This window comes from Morone saxatilis, unplaced genomic scaffold (assembly GCF_004916995.1).
Source record: "Morone saxatilis isolate NCDOM2014 unplaced genomic scaffold, NCSU_SB_2.0 Contig3, whole genome shotgun sequence".
Taxonomy (NCBI): domain Eukaryota; kingdom Metazoa; phylum Chordata; class Actinopteri; family Moronidae; genus Morone; species Morone saxatilis.
In genome coordinates this window covers 12,649,866-12,663,924 of record NW_023339873.1, presented here as the reverse complement: position 1 = coordinate 12,663,924, position 14,059 = coordinate 12,649,866, and the positions used below count along the sequence as shown (strand labels likewise).

The 14,059-nt window shown below is 41.1% G+C and overlaps 2 protein-coding genes across 2 annotated transcripts; one reads left to right on the top strand and one right to left on the bottom strand.

Annotated features, from left to right (window-relative positions):
* Positions 1 to 187: 187 nt before the first annotated feature.
* Positions 188 to 6,383, bottom strand: LOC118337233 (serine protease HTRA2, mitochondrial-like). Its single transcript, XM_035674159.1, has 8 exons — positions 5,685 to 6,383; positions 4,629 to 4,833; positions 3,788 to 3,982; positions 3,516 to 3,548; positions 3,076 to 3,184; positions 2,868 to 2,937; positions 2,654 to 2,749; positions 188 to 1,999 (listed from the first exon to the last, which is right to left on the bottom strand). The coding sequence occupies exons 1-8, from the start codon at positions 6,146 to 6,148 to the stop codon at positions 1,834 to 1,836; spliced, it is 1,338 nt and encodes a 445-aa protein (XP_035530052.1). The 5' UTR covers positions 6,149 to 6,383; the 3' UTR covers positions 188 to 1,833.
* Positions 6,384 to 7,125: 742 nt separating this feature from the next.
* On the top strand, positions 7,126 to 13,379 carry mis18bp1 (MIS18 binding protein 1). Its single transcript, XM_035674582.1, has 16 exons — positions 7,126 to 8,098; positions 8,195 to 8,332; positions 8,421 to 8,704; positions 8,916 to 8,989; positions 9,137 to 9,258; positions 9,379 to 9,469; positions 9,614 to 9,732; positions 10,261 to 10,418; positions 10,507 to 10,576; positions 10,660 to 11,377; positions 11,477 to 11,655; positions 12,183 to 12,316; positions 12,412 to 12,554; positions 12,637 to 12,724; positions 12,823 to 12,877; positions 13,139 to 13,379. Exons 1-16 carry the CDS (start codon positions 7,246 to 7,248, stop codon positions 13,237 to 13,239), a joined length of 3,327 nt encoding a protein of 1,108 aa, XP_035530475.1. The 5' UTR covers positions 7,126 to 7,245; the 3' UTR covers positions 13,240 to 13,379.
* The last annotated feature ends 680 nt before the right edge of the window (positions 13,380 to 14,059 follow it).

The window sequence follows — 14,059 nt, the reverse complement described above, 5'->3', positions numbered from 1 at the left end:
GACCCCCACCCCCCCACCCCACTGCCCCTTATTTATGTATCTGTATGAGTTTGACTATAGTTTTGCTGCTGTTTGTGCACATCATGTGATATCTGCAGCATTCCACCGTGACAAACACCATGGCAGCATTTGGGTTTTGGTGCAAGGGATTCAGGCATCATGAGATGTCCAATTGTTGTTTTTTTTCGTTTTGTTTTCTCTCTTCCGGGGAGTCTCTCAGCACACAGCGCCTCGACAGATGACCATTTTCCAGCAGGTCACCACAGAACCTGGCGCTACTGCCAGCAGTGTATTGTAAGCTTCAGTCGCACAATTTATATTTTCTTAAAAAGAAAAATATTACCAGCAATATATATTAAGCCTTTTTAAAGTCGTTTTAATGGGATTTGAACAATTTTATTTTTCCTCCCATACTTGTATGTTGTAGTACTCGTACCTAACAAGATGTCTTTAGTCCAGAAGTATGAACATATTGTTTAAACCTTAGGTGGTTTGAATGTTATCTCCATTTAATAGTTATCAGTCTTTGAGGTAAATGCATTTAATTGTGTAGCAGTCCAGTACATGTCACTTTATTACTTTACTGTAAGTGTGCGTTACTGTACATATACCAGGGAAATTTTAATTTACTCAGTATGGCTTCACAGCTTTGACTCTCAAAATGAAATATGAGTCTTCACTATTTTTCTTTGCATCTCATCATGGAGAATTGGCATTTTTCTCTTAACATGAAATGGATTCATGTTTTTGGTTTTTAATGTGCGTGACATACTCAAAATGAGTCTGTTTTAAAGTAAGTAGGATCTCAACAATTCATATACTTGTGTGATCATAGTAGCATTTGTGAGTTGTCAAACTTGTTTGCTCAGTTTATCGTAGTCAGTTTAATACCATTGATCCATGCCATATTGTTGGTCTCTCATGCTTCTTGTTGCTGTCTAACATTAAATGGCTTTAATGAAGTACATTGTTTCAGGTTTCATTAAGTATCACAGCACATTTTGTACTCAAAAACCTGGGAATAAATACTGGGGCCAGTTTCTCTTTCCAAAGACATTGACTATGGCTGAGATCTAACCAGGGTTCTCCAGTTTGGTGCCCAAGGCCACCTGGTAGCCTGCGAGTAGCCTATGAGGTGCCTCAATCTCTTCCTCAAGTAACCCACTGACAATGTTCTCACTGCTGGGTATTTCCAACATGTTTCTGTGCTCTCCAAAACCTCTTTGCCCTCATTATATTCACCACAATGTTGATGAAAAAAAACAAACAGGTATGTTTTCCGCTTTTTGGCATTGTTGGATTGAATGAGTCAGCCTTGGGGATTGGGGGTGGCTGCTTTTTTTGGCTTGAAACTGCCTAACCTGCATTACTAATCTAACTAATCTCAGACCAAAATCAACACTACAGCCCAGTCTAAAATATCTTTGTGGAGCTGGCCCATTTATCCATTTGAGTCTTCAGGTGCTGGCAGGTTCATTAAGCTTTATAATGACAGTTTGAATTTTAAAAATTACATTGAAACCATTATGTAGTTATCAGCCATCAGCCATGTAGAGAAAGACTTAATTGATAAATATGGCTAAAGGGTTAGTTATTTTATTTTAAGATGACACTACAGGCTTGTCACTGTAATTTACTTTGTGGTGTCAACAAAATATTTAACAAAAGTCATCAAATATGGCATATATGTACATTTAAAAACACTGTTTGACTACATGTTTATTAGATTACACATTGTCATCTGACCATAGTCACGATCATGTTTCACAGTTTTCTTCTCTTGTGTACATGAACAAATCATGTGGCCGGCTGTCCATCAACATGAAGTTAGTGTCACTCTGTGTACTCTGGGGTTATTTGCAGTCGAAGCAACTCGTGTCCTCTCTGCACCACCATGGTGATTTTGTCGCTGGTGTGGACGACCTGGTAGATCTCTTCGGAGGTATGCACCTTCACTCCGTTTAGCTCCACCACGATGTCTCCTGGTAGCATGCCCGCTCTGAAACAAGTACGACAAGTACTGGGTGTTAGCGGCAACATATTGTTATGATAGAAGCTAAATTCCTTACCTACTTTATCAACAATGTCCACAATGTTCTGCTCGACTTATTCAATTTATAATACATCTGCACATTATATAATACCATGTTTATATTTATCTAAATCAAACCTCTTCACTTTTTGTACTATATTGTGTCTGCCCATCAATCTACACTGACAAAGTGAAAACATGGTTTGCAAATTAATAAAAAACAAAAACTGAAATCTCTTATTTACGTAAGTGTTCAAACCCTTAATTGGTAGTAATTACAGCTTCAAGTCATCTTGGATGGATGGATATTTTCACTCCATTTGAACTCATTATGTGTTATTGAGTGCTAAATAATTGGGGAAATTGCAGTTCATCCATTTAAAATTAAGTCTATTACACAAGAAAATGTGCAAAAAGTGAAGTGGTCCGAGCACATCCTGAAGCCACTGTACGTCTTTATACCAAACGTGTAAATTCCTATTCAAGTCTGTATCTGCAAAAACAAGACATGCATGAGACAGAAATATTCAGTGGCTGAAGGGAAACACGCCACTTCCAACACTGGAACGTCAACAGCAAGGAGAGTCATTCACCATTCATCCACACCCACGGTCTGCTTACCTATTGGCCGGGGAGCCCATGATCACTCTGTGAATCAGGATGCCGTGTGTCACGTCTGGGAAGGATGGGTCTCTCAACTTCAACTCTGCAATGATGCTGGAAAAAAGGGGACAAAATAGAAAGACGTCTGGTTTTGGACGCAGTGGTGGGAGCTCTGCTGTAACTACACTGCACTCAGATTTATCGCAGACGTTTCTGATTGTGAAGCGTTTACCTTTGCGTCAGTGTCAGCATCGTGACACCAATGTACCGCCGTTTTGTCTCTGCCCCACCAAACCAAGATTCTTGGGGAAAAAAACAAAACAAAAATTTGTGAAAATAATTTCTTAAATAAAAAGAGAACAATTAAATGCTACAGAGATTATGGACGACAGAAAAGAGGGTGTGGTGTGTAGCTTTTGACACTCAGCCTGTTTACTTACGCTTTTTCTTTGCTGCTTGATCAAGAAAAAGTCTCAGGCGATCCGATGGAATAGCAAAGGAGATTCCTGCAGTGACCTTCATGGTGTTTATACCGATGACTTCCCCATCCTGATTAGAGGAGAGATAACACATTCAGACAGGGTGTTCATGTTCAGGGTGCCTCATTATGCTATTTAGCTGCCAAAGTCCAATAGCATCTGACTAAATGGACTCAATATTGATAGTGATGATTTTCAGTTTACATATCCCGTAACAACAGACAACAAAACGTTGCCTGATGCAATAATTTGTACTATAAATTTAATATTCTCTCATGTAACATTAGCAACTGTAATTACAGTACGTTAAACAACCTGAAAATCTGCTGTCCATTGAGGCAGAGCAGGTATGGCCACATTTGAATTTGATGATAAACATTTAACAAGGACCGGTGACTCACCAAGTTAATCAGGGGACCTCCAGAATTTCCAAACTGCAAAACAAATCAGTCACATGTGACGTCAAGAGCATCTGGCAAGACATTTCTGAGTCACAGTCTACAGGCATTTAGAACACTATTAGTCCTTAAACCAGGCCATCTGTAAACTGAAAAGGGTCAGACACCCTCATAAAAACAAGCGTGTTTATCAAGCGTGTCACTATTAGGTTTCTTCCCTTGTGTCCATATACCAATATATATACCCTTAAATCGGATTATTGCAGAACACTCACATCAATGGCTGCGTCAGTCTGGATGTACTCCATGTTGGAGTTGGACAGGCCCAGCTCCTTACTGCCTCGCTGCACTGAGCTGACGATTCCTGACGTGATTGTGTTCCGTAAAGAAAACGGGCTTCCCATGGCAACAACAAACTCTCCTTGTCGAACATCGGACGACCGACCAAGGGTGAGCGTGGGTAAAGGATTCTGCGTGTCAGGGGAGAGGAGCAGAGAGAAAGTTCAACAGTACATCCTCACTGCTCGCAGGTCATTCATACTATCTAAAGAATGGAGCTTCCCGTTGTATCTGGGTCCTAATTTTCTTGACCCGATCATGTAAGCTCTATTATAAAGAGGTTGGATAAAGAAGTTCTGTGGTCTGATGTATGCGAGGATCTCGACCTCTAGACGGCTTTATAGAATATATCGTATTCAAGGGCACTTTTTGTCCTCTAACAGCACCTTCTTATGGAGACAAAAAGCAAAACACATAGATACAGTACAGTACAATATTTTAATCCAATCCATATTGAACAGTCACAAGAATGAAGTTTGACAGTCTCATTAAGATACCATAATAAATCTGAATTTAGTGTGTTTCCCCCCTTATTTGCTGAATTTTGAATATGTTAGTATAAATCATCTGGCTTCATTCCTCTGATTTCATGTCTGTGAAGTGTTGACATGTTGTGTTCTTTCTCTTCAATGTATATCCTTTTGTCTTTACTTTTTTCTGTCTGTTACAGTGATGAACTGCTGTTAGTCTCTGTGCTTCACTCACTGTGTTTGGAGCAAATGTGGATCCAGTAAAATAAAGTTCCTTCAGCAGAGATTTTTGTAGTTTGTTGCTCACCTTCGCAGTGATTTTGATGGTAGCGATGTCTGCCACTGGATCAACATCTTGCACAGTGGCGTTGTACATGTCTCCGTTGATGAGCTTCACACGGACGCCTCTCTTGTTGGCCACAACATGAGCATTGGTGACGATGAGCCCATCACTGCTGATAATGAAACCAGAGCCATTTGACACTGGGACTTCTCTTCCTGAAAATGGGTGTCTGTAAAGCAGTAAAAGCAGGAGAATTAAATTAAATGAAACATCATTTTAGGAAGGGCCAAACATACAGGTTCAACAAGATCAGGCAGAGCACACTTCACACAATCAAAAAATAGTTTCTCTCATTTCCACAAACTGACTGCCTCACTGTGAAGTGAAACTGAGGTGGTTAGGTGGTTATGAGTCATAATGAAATATAAGACCTTCTAGTGACTAATTGATTATGTTCAGAAAAATACCAAACATCTCCTGATCATTGCTTCACAGATAGATAGATAGATAGATAGATAGATACTTTATTTATTTTAAATTCAAGCATCCAGTAGCAGCATACAAACATGCATTAGACATACATTCAAATAGAAAACTATACAAAAAGTAAAAGAAATAAAATAGCTTTTATAAATAAAATAGCTTTTATTAAACTATGTGCAATTTAAAATGAGGCTGTCGACCAATGAATCAAAGTCACAGCAGTGCTTTGGATTTGGACAAATTAAAGAAATGAACATGACAGATATTACACTAAATTCTGTGACCTGGAGGAATTTCAGCTATGTTGCCTTTGCAAATGTTTATACTTATTTATTTCGATCAAATGTGTCCCCATAGTCTTTAGATAAGGTCAGACACAGCTGTATGTTTCTCATGTGGTATCACAGCTTTTAAAACTGGTAATAGTTTCTGTATCTTATACCTTAATATTATACGGTCACACTTTTTAAATCACCTATCACAATGTATAACTCCACACTGCGGGGGTAGCGGCAGTGGAAAGAAGGTATGTAACATGCAGCACAACAAAAACAAACATTTCAACTATTCCACGTGGCGCCTTTTCAGTCAACTCACCTGCCCAAGATTTCAATGTACACGACAGCTGGAGTGGACTTTTCTACCACATCTGCAATAAAGTTGTATTTATAGCGGGGGCTGTCGGGTTTAAAGGGGGAAGCACACTGAGCCGATGGCAGAATGAGTGCAAGACACCGCCCGGATATCGAGACTCCTCTGTCCTTGTCTTTGTCTTCTTTCTGACTGTCCAGCAGCGCCGCACCGCAGAGTCCCAGACCCACAGACACAGACCTGAGCAGGGGAGACCTGCTGCTGTTGTCCCGACCACTTCTTCTGTCCCACTCCACCGGCTGTCCCCGGTCCACGCTTGTGTGTCCTTCCGCTCCGCTGTGACTGCATATCACCACCGAGGACACCCGGCTGACTGTCCTCTCTGCCGAAGAGTTAAGTCCACGGCTCTGACAGCGAGCGTGTCTCCTTAGTGCAGAGAGAAGAGACCTACTGAGAGGAGTTGCTGCCATGTTGCATCACTTCTGTCACTCAAGTCCAGGAGTTTGTTGACCGCTTGACAACACTTTATAACCTGATGTATTAACACTTAGGACGGTCCGTTCTGTATTAATTGTAACATCCACACTGTTCACGTCAATAAAAACAACACAGGATAAATAGTTGCTTTGAATTTTACCAATAACTAAACGAAACAGAACAAGTGACAGCCACAAAAGCGTCTTACACCGGAAGTTTGACTTGGGAGCATGCGCAGTACGCTTCTTCTTCTAAGGTTTTTTAGTAATTTACTCAAGGTGTTAGTGCCCTCTATGGGACACAACATGTACATAACATATAGGAATATATAGGAATTTAAACAAAGAAAACATTCATAAATATTAAATAAATTGTATGCAGTTAGTTTTAAAAAAACCTGTTGAGGATACAACATATTTATGTTGTTTGAGCTACCAATTGTTTGCAAATTGTTGTTTCAGTACATTTGTAAATGGAATTAAGCCACAATTATTATCAAGTTATTAATAGGTAACTTGGATAGTTCACCTACAGATAGTTTAGAGTATTTGTAATATTTCAGGCTTTATGGGATAGAGTCATTCATGTCACTGACATGGAAACTAAATGTCAGCCAATATATGTTTTAAACACAAAAACAATTTCTGGAAGGACATGATCATTAATAAAAAGCACTAATCAGAAATAATGTACTATAATGGAAATTCCAAAATAAAATTACTTGGTACAGTTAATATTAATGTCTCTTTTAAAACCTCTTTACATAAAAGTTAGTGGGGTAACATTCACGATAAAGCTGTAATAGAGATTATTCAAACTTTATTAGTTAATAGATATTTATGAGGCAAGCTCCAGATCTTGTGTCAAATGTTTTTACATAATAAAATAGACACAACATCGCAAATGTATCTTGAATTTAAACGAGTAAAACTTGTGCGGAAGTGACGTATTTGTTTTGCAGGTACGTCACAGGCCTCGAGCCAAAGGCGGCAGTGATGAGACATTTGAATGCTCGCGGGCTAGCGGGCTAGCTAGCTGCTAGCATACGCCTCGGATTTACAATAACAACTTTTCTTTTCCTCCAGAAACCATGGCGTCGTACCACCGTTTATTGCAACACACGACACCGCGGTTCGAATCCCCCGCGAAGGTGTTTGCTAAGCTCAAATCCAAAGTGCAGAGAGAAGGTATGTGCGCGACGGAGGGGGCAGCAGGTGCAGCCGCGGACCCGCTGTGTAACGTTAGAGAGAAACATGTCGTAAAGTCTCCCAGGAGGAGGACAGAGAGCACCTGGATGACCGAGGAGCACAAGGAGAACCAGAGGGTTGGTTCTTATCGCAATGAAGCGCAGGCCTTGACCCTCTCGCCCATATCGAGTCCGCAGAAAACCTTCGGGTACTCGTATTCAGACATGAGCAGCAGGCCGGCGGAGGAAATGCCCCCTGTGACTGGAAGAGGACGTGGATGCACACCAAGAAAGGGAGCCTTCCTGGAGTCCACGGCGGTGTCTTATCCCCTCTCTCAGACCAGGAAGCAGATCCACACAGGACCACCTCACATCAGAGACCTGGATGGTTTCAAGGTGACCAGCAAGACTCCAGTAAAGATACAGCCAGCAGAGAATGACAGTGTGAGGCATGTGTTTGAGGAGGAATGTGCTCCCCTGATGTCTTCAGCCTCTGTGTTTTCCCCCATGAGGAAGAGGTTGAGGAAGAGAAAATGGGAGCCATGGGGGTTTAACGACGTTAGCAGCAGTACGAGGGAGCTCAGTGATCAGACACGAGAAAGGAAAACCTGCAGCGCCTTCAGAGAGGATGACGCCCACAACAACACTTACATGGGGGATGTGGATCATGGAAGAGGATTCTCTGCTGACTGGTCGGATACGAACCAGTTCAGTCACGAACCCACGTTCCCACCACCAAAATCCATCGGAAAGAAACGTGAGATTTTATTGCTGCTTTGTTTTAAACTCTTCTTCCTTGTGTCATCCTTTAGGGGAAGGAACTGACTGGTGCCCTCTTTGCTGTTTTGAACAGGTTGCTGTGTTCTTGCAGAAGAAATTCCTCCAATGTCTCCAGCCAAGATGTTTGCTTACATGAAGGAGAGGGAAAGTAAAACAGAGCAGCCGGGAGTTCAGAACGTCAGCAGCAACACCAGGGATCTCTTTGACAGGGGTGAGAATCCATCAGGATCCTTTTTGCTATGTCATGTTTGCACGTCGCGCAACGTAGTTCATGTTATTACTTACAGTATTTCCCACAGGTAACTTCCATCCGCCCAGAGACACGCCTCCCTCCACAGCTCACAGTATGGGTGAGATGGAGGACACTGCCTTTACAGCTGTTCAAGAAAGTGTGGTTCCTGTCAGCCGGTCCAGGGTAGAGTCAGCTGACAGCCAATCAGACACAGATCCCTCCGAGGACGTCCTGACCCCTGCTGGGCCGTCACAACCTGTTTTGCTCGAAGACCCCCTCGTACTCAATACGCCACGGGTCTCCATACCGAAGAAACACGAGGGTGTATTCAGGCGCAACACATTCCCAAGTGTGAGTAGAAATAGATTTTTCAAATAAGTAGCTCTTAAATTACAGTCTATGATAAAAAGGGTGATAGTAACAATTAGGGAGCATAAAAGATTGATTGAACATGTAAGACCAGATTGTTGGGGGTCAAAAGGTTTGGATTTGAGCTCAAATGGAAATCAACTACAGTTTTGTCTTTTGTTCCTTATTGGGCTTGTCCTGTCCTCTTTGACAGGAGAGTGTGATTTATCTCAAGAATTGGTTCCTGAGGAGGAATCATACGGGCCTGTTTGTTGATGGAATCCACCGGTAAGTGTTTCTGGTGACATCTTGATTTAACTCATTTAATAATTTTCAGACTGCTTACCCAGCTACTTCCTATGAGACAGACATGAAGCTTTGAATGTGTGGTTTAATGTGAACACTGGGATTTCTTTTCTTGTCTTTTCCACCCAGGGAGGAAAACATACCATGGAACAGTAACATCATTATGGACAGGGTTTCTAATTATGTGCTGAAGACCGTCTCTGGCAGGGTTTACATACTGGTTGGAAAGATGAACCTGGGTGTTGACTCTGGTATGGGTAGATATTTTCCGCTGAGAATATGTTTCACTTAGAAGTTAAAAGTCCATTAAAAAGCTTTGAAATAGACGTGTTGCATGGATTGATATTCTTTTTCTTCTATCTCACCTGCAGGGTTGCCAGGGTGGCTTTTGAAGAAGTTTGTTAATGGTTTTCCTCCGAACTGGAAGGCACTTTATGAGAAGTTTCTGTCAGAGTCTAAAGGGTAAGTATATTTATTTCCCTGCAATAAGGTCCACGCTCTTACAGATACAATATTCTTTTGTTTTTGCTGGGGATGTTGAGTAATTTAACCATAATTGATTATAGCCATATTCACTATATTCAGTTTGATTTTGCTCTGTCGTAGTGGCTCCAGCAAAGAAACAGAGAGGAACAGTGAAGGGAGAAGTATCATGGCAAAGACGAACCCTGAGGCATCCATCAAACTTTCTGTGAAGCGACATAGGCAAAAGCCTTTAAAGACCCGTGAGTACAAAAGAAACAGCTTCAGCCCAACATTATTACAACAGGACCTCATATGCACAAGATACACTGGATAACAGACTTCTACCGCCATTGTTCATCGGGCTGAGGCATCTGTAGAAACCACTGCTTTTCTCCCAGTTCTCGTTATTTGATACTTTGTTTGTTATGTCTAGTTGAAACGTAGACCGACACGTGTGTCACACAGAGCTTCATATTAAATGTAACAAAACATATATAACGTATACGGCCAAGCTAAGGGCTCTGTGAGGCGACACATAGGCACAGTGGTGTTTTGAGCTGAATACTGTCAGCATGCTAACATGCTCACAATGACGCTGCTAACTTGCTGATGCTAAGCAGGTATAACGTTTAGCATGGGCACCTTTGTAGTTCAGCATGTTAGCAGCATACATGGTTTTTATACTTTAAATCTCTGGAAGTGTAATAACTTGCATATCTGAATACATTACAGCTGTACTGGAGGACTTTTTTGTTACCATTTACATTTATTTATCTCCTCTTCACCAGCTGATCCCTGTCCTGCTTCCTCGTCTTCAACAAAAGTGTCTCGAAGTGGTCGCGTCATCAAGCCACCTCTGGAGTACTGGAAAGGAGGGAGAGTCATACTGGATGCACACATGAATGTGACCATACATGAATGTTACGATACCTCCATCTGCAATCCGGTAAATTCAGCTCACATGAGTTGCATAATAATCCAGATTATTTTTTTTACCCATCAGGACCAGTTGTTTGACTGTTTATATTTCGCAGGAGGTCACTCCACAAGTATCTGCGAGGTCATCACAGAAACCTGCCCGTGTGTTCCTGCCCTGCAGCGAAGGTAAATAAAACTTAGGAGCTGTCGTTTAAGTATTGTGAGATAATTTATAAGTTTCATACAGACAAACTGTCCTGTGTTTCCAGCCCGTAAGCAGTGTGAATCAGCCAATAATGAAGCAGCATCAGTACCGCTGAGGAAGGTCAAGGCTCCACTCCGCAAACGCAACAGAGCAAAGGCTAACCCTAGCGAGAAGCCCTCGTTTTCACCTCCTGTGGAGACCCTTAGCAGCCCTGAAGAGTGGTCTGGCAGAACAACAAGGTCCAGCCAACGGTGTCCAGCTGCAGAGAGAATGTTGTATGTGGACACTGTCCCTCAAAAGCAAGGCGAACCCAAAAAGTCTTCAACGCGAAAGTCAAAAAAACAAACACATGACAGCAGAAGATCTTCAGTGAGAGTTTCACAGAGCAAACGGTCTGTCACTGCATCCCCAGACTCTCCCACTAGTGATGATAAAACATCACAGGATCAGTCAACAGATGATGACTTGGCCATCAGGAGAAAGACGCGGGGGGAACGAGTGCACAGGAAGAGAGGAGGGAAGTCACAGCCGAGCCATGTGTCTCCACCAAGGGAGTCCGAGGACAGCGGGAAGAGAACAAGAGTGACAAAAAATAGAGATGCTGCACAGACACAAACAAAACATCAACAGAGCAAATGCACAAAGACATCACAACCCACAAAACCTTTGCCTAAGTCGACACAATCCAGCAAGAAACAGAAGGCAGATAAAGGCCACACAATGATTCCACAAGACCAAGAGGAAGACAAGTGGACCGAGGCAGAGCTTATGAAGCTACAAGAGTAAGTTTTGTCCAACAGAATGAGGAAGTAGCAATCAGCAGAACTGAAATAACATATTTCTGTATCGTAACGGTGTGTGTGCGTGTTTGTGGTTTCCAGAGCGGTGTCCTTCTACCCTAAGCACGTGGCAGGTTACTGGGCAAAGGTGGCGAGGGTGGTTGGAACACGTTCTGCTGAAGAGTGCCACAACCAGCACACATCCAAGGGAACCTCCCAGACTCCCGCCAAGAACGCCAAGAAACCCAAAAAGAAAAAGATGGAAGCACCGAAAGGCCCAGGTAGAGAAAAGTCTTATTTTGGGCTGTAGATTTAAGTAAATTGGTTAAAAGAGAACTCCACTCATTTTAGCATTGCACAACTCCTGTAACAGCCACACTGACTCACAATTAAAAGTAAAAAAAAAAAAATTGATTGATGAAATTGATGCAACAGACCAGAGATTTTTTTTCACTTGAGGAAATTTATCAGACTTCCCCTATATCCCTCTGGATCCACAAACATCCACAACATTTATTTCATATGTGGATGTATTCTCCTTTTTTAAAATCATAATTTACTAAAGCCTAAGGTGATGTATACACTCACATAGTGCATAAACCTATCGATTTAGAAGCTGGAACCATCTAACGTTTGCCATTCTACTTTAACGGTTAACTGATTATAAATAATTAGATAAAGTAAGACGTTTTGTAGTTGTTGTCTGGGTAATGTAAACTTTTTTTTAATAACTGAAATGATCTAAATGTTTTTGCAAGAGAGAACTTTGGTTAACTGCAGAGATTTTACATGCTTTGACTATTCACAGATCATCCTGTGATATCGGCCCGAGTGGGAACTCTGAAGAGGAAGCAGCAGGTGCGTCAGTTTCTTGAGACCATGCCCCGAGAAGACGTTGATGACGTTTTCAGCTCTGAGTACATGCAGAATAAACGGTTTGAGGTTGGTTTCTTTCTTCATTTGTATTTAGCACAAAATCCCTCTCTAGTGATTACGAGACCCCCCTCACTTCCCCGGTTGTCTGTCTTGATGCGTAGATGCCCTCTATGTGTCCGAGTGAAGACCAGGACTTCACATTGACAGAGCTGGAGCCTCTGACCCCGATGTCCGCAGGTTTCCCCGAAGTCAAGACTCCTCAGTGTCTGCATATCACTCCCGGCATGATGGGCTCTCCCAACAGGTGAATGGCGCTGACCTCTATTTTTTTATTTGTAAGAGTTGTTTTAACTTAAAACTAACTTACTTCTTGCTTGATTTCAAAGGAGCAATGACGACAAGTACGTCTTTCAGCTGCAGAAGAGGATGAAAAAACGTCAGTTTAATGTCTGCAAACAGGCTCCTCCTTCAAAGGTACTTACTCATTGAGGTTGTTTTGATCTCGAACATGGATTGTTGTTTTTTTATTGGAAAAACAATTCTTCCTTTTCTATCTTTTTTGTTCCTTTCAGAGCTTCTCACCCACGCCATCAGTTAAACGAACAATGAGAAGATGTGGGAACACAGGTAGGTTTCTTGAGAAATGTGCCGCTAATGAGTTTACACTTGTGTTGTGGAAAGGAGGGATAATACTAAACAATACCAATTTAAAGTGTATAATGCTTGCATTGTATTGTAGTTCTGTTTTTGGTTGTTGCTGTGGTTAGAGGATTCTCATTAAGATTTTCAGAAAGGAGTTGTCATTGAAAGTAGAAAGCAGTTATTGCCACGTTTCTTTTGTAACACTTGATTGCTTAACACAATCTGTTGCTTTCCCTCTTTCACTAGAAAATGACACCTTTGTTGTTTGGGAGATGTTCCCGGGAAACGATGGAGTGCTGTCTGAAAGCGGAGAGGAAGAAGATTTTTACTTCTCAGACAATGACTAATTGGATCTGAAATGTCACGTCATTTTAAAGAAAAAATCAATGATTCACATGAATTAAAATCAAGGGAACAGAGGATACATGTGAGTCCTTCCTTGTTTAACTCATCAGATGTGAATAATAAAACATTTGAAGTGTTTTGCTTTCCTGTCTTTCACATGTGATACTTTTTTAAATGCAGGATTTGATCTCATCAGTGTGAAACATAGTATGATTGATAATAGGCCAGAGTAATTAATTTGAAGCTTTTTAACTTGTAGTACAATGTATAAAAGTTAAACACATTTTGACAATGTGGCCTTGTCTCAAGTTAAGTTCAATGGTTGGAGAGTGTTCAATTCTAAAATGTAACAGGCTGTCAAAAACAGACTTGTGCTGCTGTCTTCCAGTATGTTTCTGTAAATATAGTTTTTGTTTAAAGTCCAAGTTCCAAGAGTCAGTTGTAACTATTCTTTTAATAAACATTTTTAATTCTTAGTTATGGTTTATTTGTGTATATTATATATTTAGAAAGAATAGTTATCTATGGAGGGGTTTTTGTCTTGTAAAAACTCAAAATGAAGCAATATCTACTTCTGACCTCCAGCTGTATGTAAAGGTTTGGCGTCCCTTGACAAATCACACATTTTGGTGATTTCTTTCATTGAAAAGATGTAAACAAAGACTCTGTAGGGTATGGAACATAAAACATGATATTTGCAGCAAACATTCATGCATTGTTTTGTTTTATTTCATAAATTGAACAAAAATAACGTGAAAAAGTTTGGGCGACCTACACTGTCAGCACTTAGTAATGACGGTCTTGTTTGTGCAACTATCACTG

Bases quoted from the DNA above. Each gene is read 5' to 3' on its own strand.
- LOC118337233 (XM_035674159.1), bottom strand. From the start codon at position 6,148: ATGGCAGCAACTCCTCTCAGTAGGTCTCTTCTCTCTGCACTAAGGAGA. The intron at 3,983-4,628 runs GTGAGCAACAAA...CCTGACACGCAG, and splicing joins CCATCAAAATCACTGCGAAG to AATCCTTTACCCACGCTCAC. The intron at 2,750-2,867 runs GTAAACGCTTCA...CCTTTTTTCCAG, and splicing joins ATGCTGACACTGACGCAAAG to CATCATTGCAGAGTTGAAGT.
- mis18bp1 (XM_035674582.1), top strand. From the start codon at position 7,246: ATGGCGTCGTACCACCGTTTATTGCAACACACGACACCGCGGTTCGAA. The intron at 11,656-12,182 runs GTAGAGAAAAGT...GACTATTCACAG, and splicing joins GGAAGCACCGAAAGGCCCAG to ATCATCCTGTGATATCGGCC. The intron at 12,555-12,636 runs GTGAATGGCGCT...TTGATTTCAAAG, and splicing joins ATGATGGGCTCTCCCAACAG to GAGCAATGACGACAAGTACG.